General features: G+C 48.5%; 1 protein-coding gene across 1 annotated transcript in view; it reads right to left on the bottom strand.

Moving 5' to 3' along the window:
• Positions 1-20170, bottom strand: part of FGD1 (FYVE, RhoGEF and PH domain containing 1) — a 65371-nt gene that overhangs the window by 1492 nt on the left and 43709 nt on the right. The window contains exons 9-19 of the mRNA XM_011946594.1: positions 19093-19249; positions 18848-18986; positions 10085-10143; positions 9796-9942; positions 9249-9341; positions 9005-9084; positions 3814-3844; positions 3205-3306; positions 2690-2815; positions 2355-2516; positions 848-991 (exon numbers count right to left, since the gene is read on the bottom strand). Coding sequence (XP_011801984.1) covers positions 848-991; positions 2355-2516; positions 2690-2815; positions 3205-3306; positions 3814-3844; positions 9005-9084; positions 9249-9341; positions 9796-9942; positions 10085-10143; positions 18848-18986; positions 19093-19249 — 1240 coding nt within the window. The remainder of the gene's footprint in view (positions 1-847; positions 992-2354; positions 2517-2689; positions 2816-3204; positions 3307-3813; positions 3845-9004; positions 9085-9248; positions 9342-9795; positions 9943-10084; positions 10144-18847; positions 18987-19092; positions 19250-20170) is intronic.

Raw genomic sequence — 20170 nt, forward strand, 5'->3', positions numbered from 1 at the left:
TTTTTAGTAGAGACGGGGTTTCACCGTTTTAGCCAGAATGGTCTCGATTTCCTGACCTCGTGATCCACCCGTCTCGGCCTCCCAAAGTGCTGGGATTACAGGCTTGAGCGACCGCGCCCGGCTGCTTTTTTTTCTTATAGTTTATGCTGCAGAAAAAAAATTTTTTAAAAAGAATGTAGGCAGGATGGTCTCGATCTCCTGACCTTGTGATCCGCCCGTCTCGGCCTCCCAAAGTGCTGGGATTACAGGCTTGAGCCACCGCGCCCGGCTGCATACTTTTTATTTTTATTTTTTTGAGACTCTTGCCCTGTTGCACAGGCTGGAGTGCAGTGGCATGAACTTGGCTCACTGCAACCTCCACCTCCAGGGTTCAAGCAATTCTCCTGCCTCAGTTTCCTGAGTAGCTGGGACTACAGGCATACGTCACCATGCCAGGCTAATTTTTGTATTTTTAGTACATTTCACCATGCTGGCCAGGCTGTTCTTGAACTCCTGATCCCAGGTGATCCACCTGCCTCGGCCTCTCACAGTGCTGGGATTATAGGCGTGAGCCACCGCGCTTGGCCCCATCTGCATACTCTTACCCACTCCAAATTGGACCTAGCAGTTCCCCATCTCTACTCCTTCCAGGAAGCCAGGCCCACAACTCAACCTGGTTTTCCCTACATACCACAACCACTCTTTGTCTTTAGCCAGTCATTGTCTCTCAAGGGTTGGGGTTCTGATTTCCTCTTAGAGTTAGTCTCACCTTATCTTCCAAAGCCAAAGAGAGGTCAATGACTGGAGGTAAGGGGGTACCCTGGCTTTGCCAGGTAGCTGAAAGGACCCAAAGGAGTAGGATGCATACCTGAGGGGCTCCATAGATATACAGCACCAAAGGTTCATTTTCAGGGACCACGAACCATGCCTTGTGCCATCCTTTGCCACCCTTCTCCATGTAGTGCAGGAAGCTGCAGATGACGCTGTTCTCTGCAGCCACCGAGGCCTGTTTCTGTGGTCAGAGACACGGGACATCAATGTTGACAGAAGGCCTAGCCTGGCTCCTCCTGGCTTTAACGCCTCCTCAGTGTAGGGACTGCTATTCCCATCTCAGATGAAGACTCTCAAGCTCAGGTGGCAGGAGTGATTTGTCCAGTGCCACCCAGTGAATCAGCTAGAGCTAAGATTCAAAGCTAGGTTTGTCTGCCTCATTTGGGCAACGGCTGGTGCCTCTACTGGCCAGTGGAAGGAGTGTGTAGATCTCAGTCAGGCATTCTTTCTTCAGTCAGGGCATTCATTCCTCAAGCCATTCACACATTTAGGCCTCACGTTTTCATCTGTCTTTCATCACTCATCCATTTTCTACACTCAGTGAGAGGTAATCTAGCACTGTGGTTTTAAGGGGGTATGTGGGTGGTTAATGAAGTCTGGCTTAGAATCCCAGCTCTAGATGAAAATGTATTGACTTGGAAGGAGAGCAAAGAGGGCTGATGTGAGAATTAAATGAATTAATATATGCAAAATGCTTAGAATAGTTCCTGGCACAGGGTAAGTACTCTTATAAGTGTTAAATAAATACCTAGATTTATTTTTTAAAAACCTCCAAAATGTGTATTGGTGCATATATGCCTAGAAAGATAGGATAAGCCCTAAGAGTGGTTAACTTTTGGGTAGAAGGGATATGGTATTTTATTATTTTTTGTTTATATTGTTTTACTTATCCTACTTTGTAGTAACAGAAGACAATTTTTAATTTCTTTTTTTTTTTTTTTTGAGACGGAGTTTCGCTCTTGTTGCCCAGGCTGGAGTACAATGGCGCGATCTTGGCTCACTGCAACCTCCGCTTCCCAGGTTCAAGCGATTCGCCTGCCTCAGCCTTCCCGAGTAGCTAGGATTACAGGCATGTGCCACCTTGCCTGGCTAGTTTTGTGTTTTTAGTAGAGACGGGGTTTCTCCATGTTGGTCAGGCTGGTCCTGAACTCCCAACCTCAGATGATTCACCTGCCTCAGCCTCCCAAAGTTCTGGGATTACAGGCATGAGCCACCGCACCTGGCCAATGTTTTAATTAAAAAAAAAAATCCAGTGCTGCCACTTATTTGCTGTGTAATTTGGGCAAATGACCCCTCTGGGCCTCAGTTTCCTCGTTTATAAAAGAGAACAACAGCATGGGCAGATTAGTTACTGTGGGGATTAAATGTCTAAGTACTTAAAGATGACTGTCTTTCATTCTCTCTTGTCCTCATTTTACTCACTCCAAGCCTGGGTCCCTTGATCACTAGTGTTTCCCAGCTACTCGGACCTCCTCAGTCTCACTGGGTAGAGTTGGAGCCCATTTGCCCACTGTGGGAGACTTAGTCAGGGGCCTGGCTCTTACCTCCAGGATGGACCTCCGGCGCTGGGGTGTATGCTGGCTGCAGGCTGGACTGCTCCCAGGCACCCCGTGCAAGGCCACATAGCAATCAGTGCACACACGGTTGGAGCGGTTGTTGTCATAGACGAGGCGGGCCCGGAACTCGGAGCACTTCCCACAAACCACCTGGGGTGGCAAGTGGGCAAGAGCAGTCTGATTCCAGCGGGTCTTCCCTTCAGCATACCAACTCCCACAGCAGACTTGCGGCCTCCCACCACTTGGAGGGTACCCACTCTGCAGTGGGCCTTTGGGCTGCCAGGCTGTCCCCTCCCTAGCTCTGCCCACCTCCCAACACTCACATGCCCGCAGGCCTTGCAGTGGTGCCTGCGTTTGGTGATAGAATTGAAGGGCTCCTGGCAGCGCATGCACATGGTGACTTCCTTTTCCCGGATGGGTGTAGGTGCCCGCTTCCCAAGATCCACGTTCTGTGGGGAGGGCCAGGTCTCAGGTCAGAGACAGCTACTCCCCAAGCCAGTCCAGCCAGCCCTTGTTCCTCCTCCAAGGCTTGGATTATCATGGGGTGGGGATGGGCTGGGGGTAGGGGGAGCAGCCACATTCAGAAGACCTGCCTTTAAGTCCTGGCTCTGCTCCTAGCTACTGTGCTACTGAAGACAAGTCACTTCTATTATACTTTCTGGGCCTCAGTTTCCCCAATGATTTCTCTGTGGCCCTACCAATGGAAGACTGCTTCTGAGGTCATGCATTGCCTCTCTGGTCATTACCCTCTGGGAAGGGGACAGGTCTAAAGGTCAGGTGGGGATTTGAAAGTCTGGAAGGGGTCCCAGTGCAGGGGAAAGAGGGTAGGGACTCTTACTGGAGAGTTGGGCGGGGTGTCTTCATCTTCCCTGTTTGTTGAGTTCAACAGTTTGAAGGTCTCCAGCGTCTGTTCATGCTTCAGGAGGGTGGAGTTGATAGCCTGGGGAGGAGGTTTCAGAAATGAGAAGTGAGATCACCCCACAAACCACCCATTTCGACCTTCACCTCACCTTCCTATACCCTAGCCTGAACTTAGAAAAGCTGGGTTTCAGACCCAGCTCTGTCGCTGGTAGGTGGATGACTGAACAAATCGCCTCCCAAATCCAGGTCTCAGCGTTACAAGTGTAAAATGGGGGAGGGGGAGTGGTGGCTGAAAAACCTCAGGTGGCTTTCTTGGCCACCTTCTGGGCTTAAGATTTTACAGAGCTTGACACCCTCACCTTACACACCCTCAGAGAAATCAGCTTCCTAAAAGAAGAATTTGTGAGTTTCTGCTCAACCTCTGCACCTCAGTTTGCTTATCTGTAAAATGGGGATAGTAAAGTTTGTTGAAAGACAGGTGTCTGGGACCATTCTGGTTAGATGTGAGTTTTGAGGGAGAATCCATCAACCCCTAGGAGATTGTTAATAGTCTTCTAGCCCCCTACCACAGAGCCTTGGATGTTACCTGGACCCAGTCTTTCTTCTCCTCCTCAGTCCTTGGGGTGGGGAATAAAAAAGAAAGATGTTTGGTTAGGCAGGCCCACAAAAAGCAATTGGAGTGGAAGAGCAGGTGTTTTGGAGTCAGAAAGACCTGGGTTTGACCCTCCTCTTCTTCACCTATTACTTATATGACCTTGGGCAAGTCACATAATCTGCCTGGGTTTATTTATTCAACGATTATTAATACTTTCCAGACCTTGTGCTAAGAACTTGAGCTTCAGAGAGGACTCTGCCTTCAAGGAGCTCATGGTCCAGTAGAGGAAATAGACAGGGACAATACAGGGAGATGATGGTGAAAATAAGGCCAAGGAGCCCAGAGGAGGGGACATGCCCCAGTCTGAAGTTTGGGTGAGGACTTTTCAAGTAGGTGCTAGGCCTCAGGTAGAGGGGTAAGGGTGAAATGTATGGGAGAGAATATAGAACATAAAAGAAACCATGTCAATAATTATCAGTTGGCCAGGTGTGGGTGGCTCACGCCTGTAATCCCAGCACTTTGGGAGGTCAAGGCGGGTGGATCACTTGAGGTCAGGAGTTGGAGACCAGCCTGGCGAAATTCTGTCTCTACTAAAAATATAGAAATTAGCTGGGCATGAGGGCTCATGCCTGTAGTCCCAGCTACTTGGGAGGCTGAGGCAGGAGAATCGCTTGAGCCCAGGAGGCGGAGGTTGCAGTGAGCGGAGATCGTCCCACTGCACTCCAGCCTGGGCGACAGAGTGAGACTGTCTCAAAAAAGAAAAAAAATTCTCTGTTGCTGGGATGTCAAGTTTGAGAAAAGAGGGTAGTTTTTTTTTTTTCATTTGTAAAATGGAGATAATGATTATCACTCTCTGGGTTCTGAGCAGTAACTGAGGTAACGTGTACAGTGCTCAGCACAATGTCTGGCACACTCGATGCTCAATCAGTGTGAGTTCCCCTTCCCTTTGTCTTCCTTCCCTGACTCTTCTATCTGCTCTGCACTGCACTGCAATCACCTTATTCTGATTGTATTCTTTTTTTTTTCTTTTTTTGAGACGGAGTCTCGCTCTGTCACTCAGGCTGGAGTGCAGTGGCACGATCTCGGCTCACTGCAACCTCTGCCTTCCAGATTCAAGCCATTCGCTGGCCTCAGTCTCCCAAGTAGCTGGGATTACAGGTGTGCGCCACCACGCCTGGCTAATTTTTGTATTTTCAGTAGAGACGGGGTTTTGCCATGTTGGCCAGGCTTGTCTTGAAACTCCTGACCTCAGGTGATCCTCTCTCCTCAGCCTCCCAAAGTGTAGGGATTACAGGCATGAGCTACCGTGCCTGCCCTATTCTGATCGTATTCTTTTAAAAAATCATTTTATTGGCCAGGTGCGGTGGCTTACGCCTGTAATCCCAGCACTTTGGGAGGCCGAGGCAGGTGGATCACCTGAGGTCAGCCTAGCCAACATGGCATGGCGAAACCCCGTCTCTACTGAAGATACAAAAATTGGCTGGGCGTGGTGGCAAGAGCCTATAATCCCAGTTACTTGGGAGGCTGAGGCAAGAGAATCACTTGAACCTGGGAGGCAGAGCTTGCAGTGAGCCAAGATGGCGCTACTGCTGCCACTCCAGCCTGGGCAATGAGAGAGAAACGGTGACTCAAATAAAAAATTATTTTATTTATCTGTATTTTCTAATTTATAATTGCTTAGAAATGAACAAGTGTTGCTTTTTAAGAGCACAAGAGGCCAGGAGCGGTGGCTCATACCTGTTGTCTCAGCACTTTGGGAGGCTGAAGCGGGAGGATCGCTTGAGGCCAGGAGTTCAAGAACAGCCTGGGCAACATAGTGAGACCTCATCTCTACAAAAAATACAAACGTTAGCTGGGCATGGTGGCATATGCTTGCATTCCCAGCTACTTGGGAGGCTGAGGCAGGAGGATCACTTGAACCCAGGAGTTTGAGGCTGCAGGAAGCCATGATCATGCCACTGCACTCTAGCCTGGATGACAGGGAGAGACCCTATCTCAAAAAAAAAAAAAAAAAAAAAGAACTACAGTAGTGTTTTTTTTGGCTATTCATGCTGAAGTGTATAGGGGTGAAGTGTCCTGATATTTGTAATTTACTTTAAAATGGTCCAGCAAAAGACATTTAATGTCAATAGTTGTTGACTCTTAAATAAGTGGTTGTACACCCTGATACACACATTAAAATCATCTGGGGACCAGGTGTGGCGGCTCATGCCTGTAATCCCAGCACTTTGGGAGGCCGAGCTGGACAGATCACGAGGTCAGGAGTTCGAGACCAGCCTGGCCAACATGGCGAAACCCTGTCTCTACTGAAAATACAAAAAGTAGCCGAGTGCAGTGGCATGCACCTGTAGTCCCAGCTACTCAGGAGGCTAGGGCAGGAGAATCGCTTGAACCCGGGAGGCGGAGGTTGCAGTGAGCCGAGATCGCACCACTGCACTCTGGCCTGGGTGACAGAGCGAGACTCCGTCTCAAAAATAAATAAATAAAAATTAAAAACTAAAATAAAATCAACTGGGGAGCTTTTAGAGCTCTCCATGTTCAGGCTATCCCCCAAACCAATTAAATCAGAATCTCTGCAGATGGGTCCCAGGCATCCGTAATTTTTAAAAGCTCCCCAGCTGATTCTAATGGTTGCCAAAGTTGAGAAGCAGCTGTCTAAGTTGTGGGTATCTGGGTGCTTGTACTTATATTTTTCTGGATATTTGAAAATTTACATTAAATTTCTTTTTTCTTTTAAGGGCAGTAAAAGTGACTGCAAAGCAAAGCAAACCCTCCATGCCTTCCTGCTGCCACTAGGAGGAAATCCTACACTGCTTGGCTGCCCCTTCTGGACCCAGTGTCCCACTGCAGCCCCTTTCCTCTCTGCAGATGATGAGTCCCTGTCACGTGGCTTGTCACTCCCCTGGATGTGCAGGGCATGTGCTTTGCTCTCACTTTCCCTGCTGCAGGCCTCCTTGAGGCTCTCAATCTCCCCAAGCTTCAAGACTCACTTCATCCCCCAGGAGGACACCCTCTATCTCACATTCATCTCTCTCTCCCACCTCCTCACAGTCACAGCCAGTCATTTCTCACTCTCACAGCTTGTCAGAAGCAGGCCATCTACTGACATGAATCCATCCTCTGGCCCTCACCATGACCCTGATATCCTTTCACCTGGGCCCTCAGAAAGCAGCATAGACACTGGTTAGGAACGTGGACTCCAGGGCTGGATGACCCGAGCTCCAGTCTCAGCTCTGCTCCTTTCTTGCTCTGGGATCTTGGGCAAGTACATAAATATTCTTTTTCTTTCTTTCTTCTTTCTTTTTTTTTGTTTTTTTTTTTAAGAGGCGAGGTCTCGTTATGTTGCTCAGGCTGGTCTCGAACTCCTGGCCTCAAGTGATCCTCCTACCTTGGCCTCCCAAAGTGCTGGGATTACAGGTGTGAGCCAGTGTGCCCTGCATGCAGAACTGTCCTACACCTAAGCTTCCCCATTTGTAAAGTAGATTTATGGTAACAGTAGCTACTTTTAAGGCTCTTGTAAGCTTTTGACTAGTCAACTTAGACTTAAAATTTTAAGTTAACATTCACTCAAAACAGTACCTGGCAAAAAACTAAGTCTTCAGGAAATATGAGCTATGATTATAATCATCCAAGTAGAAAATGGATATGAAAGGCCCCTCTGTTAAATGGCTGGCCATTATCCCATGCTATTATTTAAAAATGTTTGTTATAAAAAACTTCAAGCATCCAAAAATGTAAACAGGATAGCACAAGTACAATACATATCTATATACCCACTATAGAGATGCAAAATTTTTTTATATTTTGCCATATTTACTTCATATATATGTACATACAGTCACATGTCACTTAACCACGGGGATGTGTTCTGAGAAAGGTGTCATTAGACCATTTCATTGTTGTGCGAATATCAGAGAGTATACTGACACTAGTTCACTAGATGGTCTAGCCTATGACACACCTAGGCTATAAGGTACAGCCTATGGCTCTTAGGCTACAAACCTGTAAAGCATGTTACAGTTGTACTGAATATTGTAGCAATTTATAGCACACTAATTATTTGGGTATGTAAACATATCTAAACCTAGAAAAGGTATAGTAAAGCCAGGCGCGGTGACTCATGCCTGTAATCTCAGCACTTTGGGAGGCCACGGCAGGCAGATCACTCGAGATCAGGAATTTGAGACCAGCCTGGACAACATGGCGAAACCCTGTCTCTACTAAAAATACAAAAATTAGATGGGCGTGGTGGCGTGCACCTGTAATCCCACTTACTCAGGAGGCTGAGGCAGGAGAATTGCTTGAACCTGGGAGGCGGAGGTTGCAGTGAGCTGAGATCACGCCACCGCACTCCTGGGTGACAGAGTGAGACTTTGTCTCAAAAAAAGAAAAGAAAAGAAAAGGTATAGTAAAATATAGTACTTTAATCTTATGGGGCCACTGTGTATATATGCTCTGTCATTGACCAAAATGTTGTTATACGGTGCATGACTGTGTATGTGTATGTATGTATATGTGTGCAAATGTGTATGTATGGTTACATATGTACTTTTTGGGTGCTGAACCATTTTTAAGTAATTAACAGACACTATGATACTAAGCCCTCAGCATGCACTGCTGCAAAACAAGGCCATTCTCCTGCATAACCACCATACCATTATTACACCTAAGACAGCAATAATTTCTCAATATCTAATGTTCACTTTACATCCAAATTTTCTCTTATTGTCCCACAAATGTCTTTTAGGGCTCTTTTTCCCAAACCAGTTTTCTGTCATGGACCAAGTACTGCATTTGATTGTTATGTCTCTTAGATCTCTGAATCTACAATAAACTGTTTGTGGTGGTATTATTCATGTTGGGTTTCGCATCCCATTCTTCTCTCTCCTCTAACAAAATCCACCAGAAGAAATTCTTGTTTTAATTAGGGAGAGCTTATTCATTTTCCAAAAGGTTCCCCTGGCAGGAGTGCCACATTTCCCCACATCGTGAAGTACTCACCCTGAATCTAAATGGCGTCTAACCCTTAGGGATCACCCCCACCGCTGAAGAGCAAGCCTGCATCTTTGGGGGAAAGGTGCCCATCCTGTCTCTGGAACAATCTCTGGGCCTGGAATGCCTCAGCATATCTGAAGAAAAGGGAGGTAGGCGCTGGAGGAAAGGCATAGGCAAGGACAAGTACCTGGCCTGGAGCTCCAGGGAGCGCTGCTTTCCTGACACCAGGAAGGTTCGAGGCAGATTGAGGTTGGAGCTCTCCTTTAGCTGAATGGAGGGAGAAAGGGGCATGGTGAGGCCACTGAACTCCACAGGGCCCTAGCCCTCTGCACACATACACACACAGACTCGGGGTCAAAGCCAGTATCTTTGTTCCTCCCAACACCAATGCCCCACTCCAGGTTCCCATTTCCCACCTCCTGGATGCTCACCTCCATGCCATCTACATCGATGCGTGCCCGCACGCTAAACTTCTGGCCAAGGAGCCGCAGCCTGGGCACGCAGTAAAGGAGGCGGTCGTTGAACTAGGAAGGAAAAAGTTTGGGATGCATGCGTGGAGGGCCTAGTGGGGATGTGGCCCAGCTCCTTGCCCTGAAGCTTTACTGCTGAGGATCGTAGGCAATAGATGGAGAAAAGACAGCCCAAATTGGGCACAGGGGTCACAAGGAAAGAGCCTAGGCGTGGAAGACACTCCCTAGTGGGGAACCTCGGGCAAGTCACTTCTCTGCAAGGCTTAGTTACTTCATCTGTAAAGTGGAGAAAAAAAATCCTAGCTAGGTAGTGAAAATACAATTCATTACTAGAGGAGAGAATGGCTAGCAGGAGGTATAGTCTTTGTTTTTCATTTTTTTCCTCTTTCAGGAATGAAAGGAGGTATAGTCTTGAGTGAGTACCAGGTCACAATGTGTGTGTGTGTGTGTGTGTGTGTGTGTGTTGGGAGGGGCATGACCCACCCACAATTCCATGCCTGGCACTTACTAGTATGAGGTATCGGTCTTGAGTAGTCCCATTCTTTGCTGACAGCTTAAGGATGTGGCCTTCTTTTATGAGCTCTTTGGTGGGGCTGACAATGTCCTCCTCGCCCCCTAACAGCTCATATACCTTCAGCAGCTTATGCATTCGCTCCTGGCAGAAGACAGGGAACAAAAGGCACGGTTGGCGTGCCAGCCTCCTGTCAGATGCTCACAAGTCATGACACCCCCACCCCAGGATGGAGACACCACAGGTGGGTGGCCAAGGAAGGGCAGGGGCTAGAAGGGCCACTCACCATTTTGCGGATGGCAGCATTCGAGTGCTCTGCTGCTGTGGCTATCAGCTCCAGAGACTCTACAGGCACAGAGAGGTGAGGTCAGATGGGGGACTAGCAGAGAAGAGCCTTTCCAGGGCTCCTTTTTTTTTTTCTTTTGAGATGGAGTCTCGCTCTGTTGCCTAGGCTGGATTGCAGCGGCATGATCTCGGCTCACCACAACCTCTGCCTCCTGGGTTCAAGCGATTCTCCTGCCTCAGCCTCCCAAGTAGCTGGGACTACAGGCGTGTGCCACCATGCCCGGCTAATTTTTTATTTTTAGTAGAGATGGGGGTTTCACTCTGTTGGCCAGGCTGGTCTCCAACTTCTGACCTTGTGATCTGCCCACCGCAGCCTCCCAAAGTGCTGGGATGATAGGCGTGAACCACCGCACCCGGCCTGGGGGTTTCTTTCCTCCCTGAATACCTCCTCCTGGCTTGATCACACCCTCCCATCTCAGAAAGCTTCACCCTCAAAGAGGTCCACAGCAACATCATTTAAAATCAGAAGTTCAATGTCACAATGCCAGAATCACAATAGATGGAATAGTTGGCAGCCAATTAAAAAATGCAAGCTTGCCAAGATTATTATTACTATTAATAATAACAATAAGAGTTACATATGTAACCAGAAGGAAGCATACCCATGTTGTCTCTGGACGGTGGGACTATGGGTGGTTTTTATTATCTTCTTTAGGTTTTTCTGTATTTTCCATATTTTTGACAAAGAACATGTATTACTTTTATAATCAGAAAAAGCCATATAAAGAAACAATGAGATGATCCTGTTCTTTGTCTCAATGATTCTGATTCTGGGTATCTATGCTAGGAAAATACACATTCTATACACAAACACACTTTCATCATATTGTTATTTACAACACTTCCAAGTGGGAAACAAAAATGTCCATCTGTAGGGGAGCACACCCACCTGTACCTCTTCCCTGCCAAAAAAAAAAAAAAAAAAGAGGCCGTGCCTCTTCCCTGCCAAAACAAATGGCCACCTGTAGGGGTTCAGTTAAATACATTATGCCGTCTTCATATAATGGAATAGTAAACAACCTTTACAAATGATCCTCATGTAGGGCTTTTAATAATCTGGGAAATGCTCAGGGTGTTTTAAAAAAAGGATACAAACATGTTTATATAGAATGATCTCACTTTTACAAGTATACATGTCTAAAAAACACCAGGAAGAATTTATGTCACAATGTTCATTGTGCTTATTCTCTGGGGGCTCAGATCACAGGTGATTTTTTCCCTACTTCATCTTTTTCTGTAATTTGCATATTTCCTATAGTGACCAGGTACTGTCAGAGAAAAAAAAAAAAGCTGAAATGAGTCCCTGTACATCTCCACCCACTAATAAATCCCACCCATGCTTAAGGCCTGGCCACAGTCTCCTTGTACCCCGTTCTGTATGTGCTGGATCTCCCCACTCAGATCAGCCTGTGCTGGAGGAGCAGAGGTGCTTCTGAAGAAGGTCCATATGGCTGGCCAACCAAGTCTTGTTTTCCTAAGAGGCTCTCTCTTCATGACCAAGTTTTGGTGCTCAAGGAGATCTATGGCCCCTGTCCCAGCTCAGGCGTCCACATGCCTTTCAGGGGCCGGGCTCTAATCTTCAACCCTTCTTCCATCCTGGCTGCCAGAAGGAACTTTCTCACACAGTCTACTGTCACTCTTCTGCTCAAATCTGTCAGTGGCTCCCCTGTGCCTGCAGGGTAAAGACCTAGCCCTTTAGCCTGACATTCAAAGTCCTTGGTGAGGCCGGGCGTGGTGGCTTACGCCTGTAATCCTAATACTTTAGGAGGCCGAGAGGGGCAGATCACCTGACCTCAAGACCAGCCTAGCCAACATGGCAAAACCTCGTCTCTACTAAAATTACAAAACTTCACCAGGCATGGTGGCATGTGCCCATAATCCCAGCTACTCGGGAGGCTGAGGCAGGACAATCACTTGAACCCTGGAGGTGGAGCTTGCAGTGAGCTGAGATCACGCCACTGCACTCCAGCTTGGGCGACAGAGCGAGACTCCGTCTCAAAAAAAAAAAAAAAAAAAGAAAGACTCAAAGCCCTTGGTGATGTGGCTTCTGCTGACCACTCCAGCTTCCTGCACCTCCCTAAACATGTCCTGTCTTACTTCATCTGGCCAACTGTCACTCTGTCTTCTGGATCCAGCTCACCTCCTCCAGTGAGCCTGCCCAGAGTTGCCGGGCTGGGTTAGGACCCTGTCTGGGTTCTCATATTCTCCTTTGCTCCCTTCTGTCCCACTAGTCACAGTGCTCATCGTGTATTTATACATCTGCATCCATATTCCTCAGTAGACTAGGAGCTCCCTAGGACAGGGCCAAGGTCCCGATGCCCTCTCCAGACAGATGCTTTGGATAAATTAGCTCCTTCAACCCTCACAACAACCCTGTAACATAGGTGATTGTGCCCCATTTATCTAATGAGGAAATCAAGACTTAGGGAGAAGGTGGCCACCCTAGGTTGCCTACCTGGGTGGCAGAGTTGGCATCAGAGCTGGGAATGATCTCCCAGCTGCCTCTTTTCCTACACATCCTACATCTCCCCCACCCCAGGACAGGGGGCAGGCTGAGTGGTAGAGGTAGGAGGCACCCAGGGAAGGGGATAGGAAGAAGACTCTGGCAAGTTGTGGGCACACAAGCTCAGGCCTGTGTAGGCTGATGGGCTCTGACTGGAGGCTTTGTTACAACGAGCTCTGTCTGGAGATGTCTCATGTGGAGTACAGACCGGCATTTCCAAGGATCCAGGGTGTACAGTCCTTATCTGGGGCCTTAGTGTGGGGATTTCAGTCTAGAATTTCACTTAGGGGTTCAGGCTAGAGACTGCAATCTGGGGGGCCTGATGTAGGGGCTTGGTTTGGAAGCTTTAGTGGGGCCTGGTCTGGGCTTGGCAGTCTAGGATCTTGGTTTGGAGTTTAGTCTTGGGCCCAGTGTAGGCAACAGAGGCCAGGAGTTCCAGATGGCCTGGTATGGGGAGATTGGTCTAGGGTCCAGGCTCTAGAGTGCAGTCTGGAAAGTAGAAAGTGGGCAAGTCAGTTTGGGGAACCAGACATATGATTCTGTGAGGCTCAGCCTGGGGAATTTAGTCTGAGGGGTAAAAAATTGGGAGCTCAGCTTAGGATCTTGGGCTGAGAATCTTAGTATGCATATCTCAGGTGGGCTCTCATTCAGAGATTCTCATTCTGAACAGCTCAGAAAACCAGACCGGGAAGTTGTTTCTGGGGACAAAGTTTCATCTCTGGACTTGATGTGGGGAGTTCAATCTGGGAGGCTCCATTAGGGAAGCTCAGATGGCCAAGCTCAAGCTCTGAGGTTCATGCTGGGGCCTCAGATAGGGTTGGGATTGATACAAAACAGGAAACTCAATTTCTTCAACTCAGGCTGCTCTGCCTATGGAGTAGCCATTCTTTATTTCTTTACTTCTTAATAAACTTGCTTTCACTTAAAAAAAAATAATAATAAAAGGCCGGGCGCGGTGGCTCACGCCTGTAATCCCAGCACTTTGGGAGGCCGAGGTGGGCAGATCATGAGGTCAGGAGATCGAGACCATGCTGGCCAACATGGTGAAACCCCATCTCTACTAAAATACAAAACTTAGCCAGGCGTGGTGGTGCGTGCCTGTAGTCCCAGCTACTCGGGAGGCTGAGGCAGGGGAATTGCTTGAACCCAGGAGGCAGAGATAGAAGTGAGACGAGATTGTGCCATTGCACTCCAGCCTGGCAAAAGAGAGAGACTCAGTCTCAAATAAAATAAAAATAAAAATAGGCTGGGTGTGGTGGCACATGCCTGTAATCGCAGCACTTTGGGAGACCAAGGCGGGCAGATCACGATGTCAAGAGATCAAGACCATCCTGGCCAACATGGTGAAACCCTGTCTCTACCCAAAATACAAAATTTAGCCAGGCGTGGTGGTGGGCGCCTGTAATCCCAGCTACTTGGGAGGCTGAGGCAGGAGAATTGCTTCAACTTGGGAGGCGGAGGTTGCAGTGAGCCAAGATTGTACCACTGCACTCCAGCCTGGGTGACAGAGTGAGACTCCCTCTCAAATAAATAAATAAATAAATAAAAATAAATAAAAAATAAATTTCTCATATTCAACCTGGGGCCAATTTTAGAGGGATGGGCATTAGTAATAAAAGCAGCTAACATTTATTGAGCCTTTACCATGTACCAGGCATTGTGCTAGGAGCTTTACCCAGGTTATCTCATTACTTCTCAAAACAACCATATGAGGTAGGTATCACTGTCATCCCCATTCTACATGTGAGAAAACTTAGGCTGAGAGGCTGAGCAGCTTGCCCAAGGATACACAGTTGAGAAAATGGACTCTATCTGGAGCCCACTCTAGGTCGTTTTCATTGGTGGCTCACTTTGGGTCTAGTGCAGGGAGCTTATTTGGAGAATTTTCACCTGGGGATGTGCTGGGGATCCAGTGTGAAAATAAAATTGCAGAACTGAGTCCTGGGAGCTCAATGTGGGCCTGGGACTAGGCACTTAGCCTGAGTGGCTTAATTTGGGGGACAGTCTCATAATCTAGGGCATTAGTCCTGGAGCTCATCATGGGACTCTCCATCTGGTAAATGAAAAATAGGGGTCGTTGGCCGGGCATGGTCGCTCATGCCTGTAATCCCAGCACTTCTGGAGGCCGAGGCAGGTGGATCACGAGGTCAGGAGTTCGAGACCAGCTTGGCCAAGATGGTGAAACCCCGTCTCTACTAAAAATACAAAAATTAGCCAGGCGCAGTGGTGGGTGCCTGTAATCCCAGCTACTCGGGAGGCTGAGGCTGCAGAATCGCTAGAACCAGGAAGGCGGAGGTTGCAGTGAGCCGAGATCACGCCACTGCACTCTAGCCTGGGCAATGGAGCAAGACTCTGTCTCAAAAAAAAAAAAAAAAAGAAAAGAAAAAGAAAAAAGAAAAAGAGGGGTCATCAGTCTAGGGGACTTGGGCTGGGGAGAACACAGCCTGGAATCTCTGTCTGGAGCTCAGTCTGGGCTGCTGAATTTCAGGGTTCCCTCTGGGGGACTCAAGGAATCCAGTCTGGGGGCACAGTGGGGCTTCAGTCTGTAGGACAGACCTGGAGAGTCAGTCTTTTAAGTTCAGGCTGAAAGTTTCAGTCTGAGGGATATGAAATAGGAGAATTAATCTAGGGTGCTCAGTTGGCAATACTTGTCTATAGAATGGTGGCCAAGGAGATCAGACTGGGAAGCTCTTTTGGGGACTTCAGGCTGAAGGCTCTCACTGGGACCCCACTCTCAGGACTCAGGGTGGGAAGAGTATTCCAGGTGGGAAGAGGCCCAGTCTGGGGATCTTAGTTTGAGAAACCAGCGTTGGGATCTATAACTGGGACCTCAGACTGGGCTTAGTATGAAGGTTCAGTTTGGAGATGTCAGTCCATGGGGCCCATCCCAGGGAATCAGTCTGGAAGGCCCTTTCTAGAAGTTCAGGCTGGCACATCAGTGAGGGCTCTTTTTCAGCAGGAGGAATGAGGTACTTACTTATGCTGCAGATATCTGCTTGTAGAGCTTAGCTATTAAACTTTCTAGAGGCCTAGTTCTTTCTAGGGGTCCAGGCTTGTTAGTGAAGTGCCCCATCTGGCGGGGTAGAGGAGGCTTAGTATGGGAAGCGGACACAGCAGTGGACACAACTGTCCACTCCCCCTTCTTTTTTTTTTTTGAGATGGGAGTCTCACTCTGCGGCCCAGTTGGAGTGCAGTGGCACGATCTTGGCTCACTGCAGCCTCGGCCTCCCAGGTTCCAGTGATTCTCCTGCCTCAGCCTCCAGGGTAGCTGGGACTATAGGCACGGCCACCACGCCTGGCTAATTTTTGTATTTCTAGTAGAGACGGGGTTTCACCATCTTGGCCAAACTCCAGACCTCCTTTTTATTCAGGCTGGTCTCAAACTCCAGACCTCAGGTGATCTGCCTGCCTCGGCCTCCCAAATTGCTAGGATTACAGACGTGAGCCACCACACCCGGCCTCAACCCCCATTCTTACGGCTTTTAGGACCCCACGCTTTCTTTGTTTTCTTCCTACCTTTAGGGCTCCTCCTTTTTTTTTTTTTTGAGATGGGGTCTCACTCTGTCACCCAGGTTGGAGTGCAGTGGCGCCACCTCAGCTCACTGCAACTTCTACCTCCCGGGTTCAAGTGGTTCTACTGCCTCAGCCTCCTGACTAGCTGGGATTACAGGCGTGCACCACCATACCTGGCTAATTTTTGTATTTTCAGTACAGACGGGGTTTCACCATGTTGGCCAGGCTGGTCTCAAACTCCTGACTTCGTGATCCACCTGCCTCGGCTTCCAAAAGTGCTGGGATTACAAGTGTGAGCCACCGCACCCGGCCTAGGACTGCTCCTTCTAGGTCTCCTTTGCTGATTCCACTTCCCTGAGGTTTGTCCTTGGCAACCCTCTTTCCCCTCCTTTTACACTCACTCCCTTTGGTGATCTCGGCTAGCCCTATGGCTTTGGAATACTATCTACGTGCAAATGATATCCAAATCTCTCCCTGGAATTCCAGATTCATCTAACTGCCCGACTAGCAGCTCACTTTGAACATGTCCAAAAACAGACTCCTAAGATCATCTTAGAAACCATCACCACCAGCTAAAAACCTACAAGTCATTCCTAACTCTTTCTCTCAAGCTCCGCATCCACTCCACCCTAGTCCTCTCAGTGCTGCTTCTGAAAAGAATATATCCTGAATCCAACCATTTCTCACCGATTCTACTGCTACTGTCCTCATCCAAGCCAACTTTTCTCACTTGGATTATTGCAAAAGCCTTCTAACTGATCTCTCAGCTCTCTCTCTTGCTCCCCAAGTGATCAACATCGAAACCTTCCCATGGCTACCCACCACACTCAGAATAAAATCCATCTCCTTATCTTGGCCTTCAGTCTTTGCTCCTCTCTCCAACCCCATTTCTACCATTCTACTCTCACTTGTCACGTTCAGAGATATGCAACCTGTCCAGCACCCCACCTCCTCTAATATCTCCCCTTGCCTTGGACACTATACTTGCTGTTGCCTCTGCCTGGAACATGCTCCACTCCAACAGGCATGTGCTTACCTTCTTTTTATTCAGGTTTTGACTCACTGTCTTCTAGTCAGACAGGCCACCCAATCTCAAGTAGGCTCTCCAGCCACTGTCATGCCACCCTCTTCTAATTCTCAGAATTACACTCAGCACCTATCTAATATTCTACTGTGTATTTATTTACTTATTTATTTATTCTTGAGATGGAGTCTCACTCTATCACCCAGGCTGGAGTGCAGTGGCTCAATCACAGCTCAATGCAACCTCTGCCTCCCGAGTTCGAGTGATTCTCCTGCACCGGCATCCCGAGTAGCTGGAATTACAGGCACCCACCACCACGCCCAGCTATCTTTTTTTTTTTTTTGAAATGGAGTCTTGGTCTGTTGCCCAGGCTGAAGTGTAGTGATGCAATCTCGGCTCACTGCAACTTCTGCCTCCTGGGTTCAAGCAATTCTCCTGCCTCAGCCTCCCGAATAGCTGGGATTACAGATGCCCGCCACTACGCCCAGCTAATGTTTGTATCTGTAGTAGAGACAGGGTTTCACCATGTTGGCCAGGCTGGTCTCAAACTTCTGACCTCAGCCGATTCCCTGGTCTCAGCCTCCCAAAGTGCTGGGATTACAGGTGTGAGCCACTGCGCCTGGCCTCTACTGTGTGTTTATTATTTTTGTTTACTGTGTCTCTTGCTGACTGGAATATATGCTCCCTGAGATCAAGGACCTTGTCTGTTTTGTTCACCTCTATATCCCCAGTACCTAGAACAATGCACAAAAACATGGAGGTGCTCAGTAAGTAGCTGTTAAGTGAATGAATGAATGAATGAATGAAAATAACAATCTGGGGAAGAGAAAGTGAGGTAGGCTGTGGGGAGCTCTATCTGGGGTATGGGGTTCAGGCTGATACTGGAGGAATCAGGATAGAAGACTTTTCTAGTGGTTCAAGGATTTTCTAGTGGTTAAGGATTCAGTCTGGGGAGGAGGTATCTTAGCCTAGAGATCCAAATTTGAGAGGTGGAAAATTTGGGGTCCAGTCTAGGTTGCTCAATTTGGAGGTTCTTTTGGGAGGTTCATTCTGGGTAGTGGCTGATGGACATGGAGGAAAGCTCTAAATCTGGAGGATGGAAAATTGATGAGCCAGGGCTCTCTCTGGGGAGCTCAGCTGTGGAGATTCTGTGATGTGGGTTTGGCCTGAGGGGTCAGTCTGGCCTCTCAGCGTGGTGGCTCAGTCCCTGAAGTTTCAGGCTCAGTTTCTTTTCTCATTTGGTAAAATTTCATTTGAGGGTGAGTCTAGGGGTCAGCCTTGGGGTCTTGATCTAGGAAATGGATGAGTTCCTTTAGGGGATCATAATAGGCATGCTCTTCAAACTCTGGGCTTCCAGTTGGGAAGTTCAGGTTGGGGGTCTCCTTCTGAATGTTCTCTTCAGGTATTCGGGCAGGGGTCTCAACTTGGAGGGCCCTGCCTGAATACCCAAAGAGAACATTCAGAAGGAGGATCTCATCCTGGGGTCTCACTTCAGAACCTCAATGTGGGTGGGCCTTTCAGTTTGGAGATCCTCCTCTGGGATCTCAATCATGAGGCAATGGAAGGCTGACCCTGTGAATTAAGTCTTGGGGTCCTGCCTCAGAGGTCCGGCCTAGAGCTATTAGTGTGGAGGAGTAGGAAGGGGCCTGGGTGCACACACTCACTTTGGGCATCCTTGCTGTCCGGGGAGCCGTGGGGCAGCTTTAACAGATAGTCCTTGAGAAGAAGCTCATAGCGGGGGATGCGCTGCACAGGCTCCAGCATGTGGTGCTGCAATGTCAGGTTGCCACAGGCTTCCTCCTTCTGTGACAGGCAGAAGCAGAGGGGCTCAGATCTGGCTGCAGATCCCCCACCACATCCCTGCAGACCTCTCCTCCCCCAGTCTGCTCCCTCCAGCTTGACCACTTACCTGCACCTCATGGATGATGACTTTAAACTGGGTGGAACGCTCTGTCCAGGTGTTGACCAGCTCCACAGCCCGGTCAAAGTTCTTCACATACTCACCATACATCTTGAGGAAGGGGGCCAGTTTCTGCAGGATGTCTCCAATGCGTGGGTAGCGGTCCCTGGGGTGGAAGTAGGGGCTGATGTGGTCCTGCTGCTCTTTGCCCCTCAGAATCTTCCCCCACAGGTCTCCAGATACCTTTCATCTCAGTTCTAGAAACCTACTTCTCAGCTAGTCTGCTCCTTCAGAAATGCTGCTTACATTACAGGCCAATGATGCCAAGAGGCTCGGCTTGACTTCAGACCACAGCCTGGGATGCCACCTGCCTCAATTCTGCCCTGCCCGAGTGCTGGTTGGAGTACCCACCCTGAGACCTTACTGCCAGGACCACTTCATATACTGATTATCAATTGTGTGCTGGGTGATGCTGGGGACACAGAAATGAGTCACACCCATTTGAGCCCTGAGAGGGTCATCATCTGGTAGGTAAGACAAAGACACCAGGCCTGGTCCTACTCCTCATTGGTCAGTCTGGTGCAGGAGCAAAGCAAACCAGACCTGGTCCCAGCCCTTAGGGTTCACAGACTCGTGGGGAAATATAGGAACCAGGCTTCATGCTGGCCCTCTGTGGTCACAGTCTGGTGAGGGGGACACACTTGACTCTGTAGGTGTGGAGAATCTGTAGGTATGGGGAATGTGGACATGATTTTAAGCAGGGAGAGACACGGTCTGACTGTTGTTTAGAAAGACCATTCTGGCAAATGGTGTGGACTCTAAAGGCTGGATTGGAAGAAGGCCTGGAGCCTGAGAGGCTGCCTGTAAATCTTGCCCTTCTACCCGAGGACTCAGCTTAGGCATCACCTTCTCCCTGAATCCTTCTGTAATCTCCAAGCTAGGCTTGGTCCATTTGTCTGGATTCCCACAGCCTCCCATTCTCTGCTCTATCATAGCACTGTAAAAATAAAAAAGGCTCACGTCCATTGAGCACTTATTGTATACACCTGGTACTGTTTTTTTGTTTGTTTGCTTTTTTTTTTTTTTT

Source organism: Colobus angolensis, unplaced genomic scaffold, assembly GCF_000951035.1.
Source record: "Colobus angolensis palliatus isolate OR3802 unplaced genomic scaffold, Cang.pa_1.0 Scaffold250, whole genome shotgun sequence".
NCBI classification, from domain to species: domain Eukaryota; kingdom Metazoa; phylum Chordata; class Mammalia; order Primates; family Cercopithecidae; genus Colobus; species Colobus angolensis.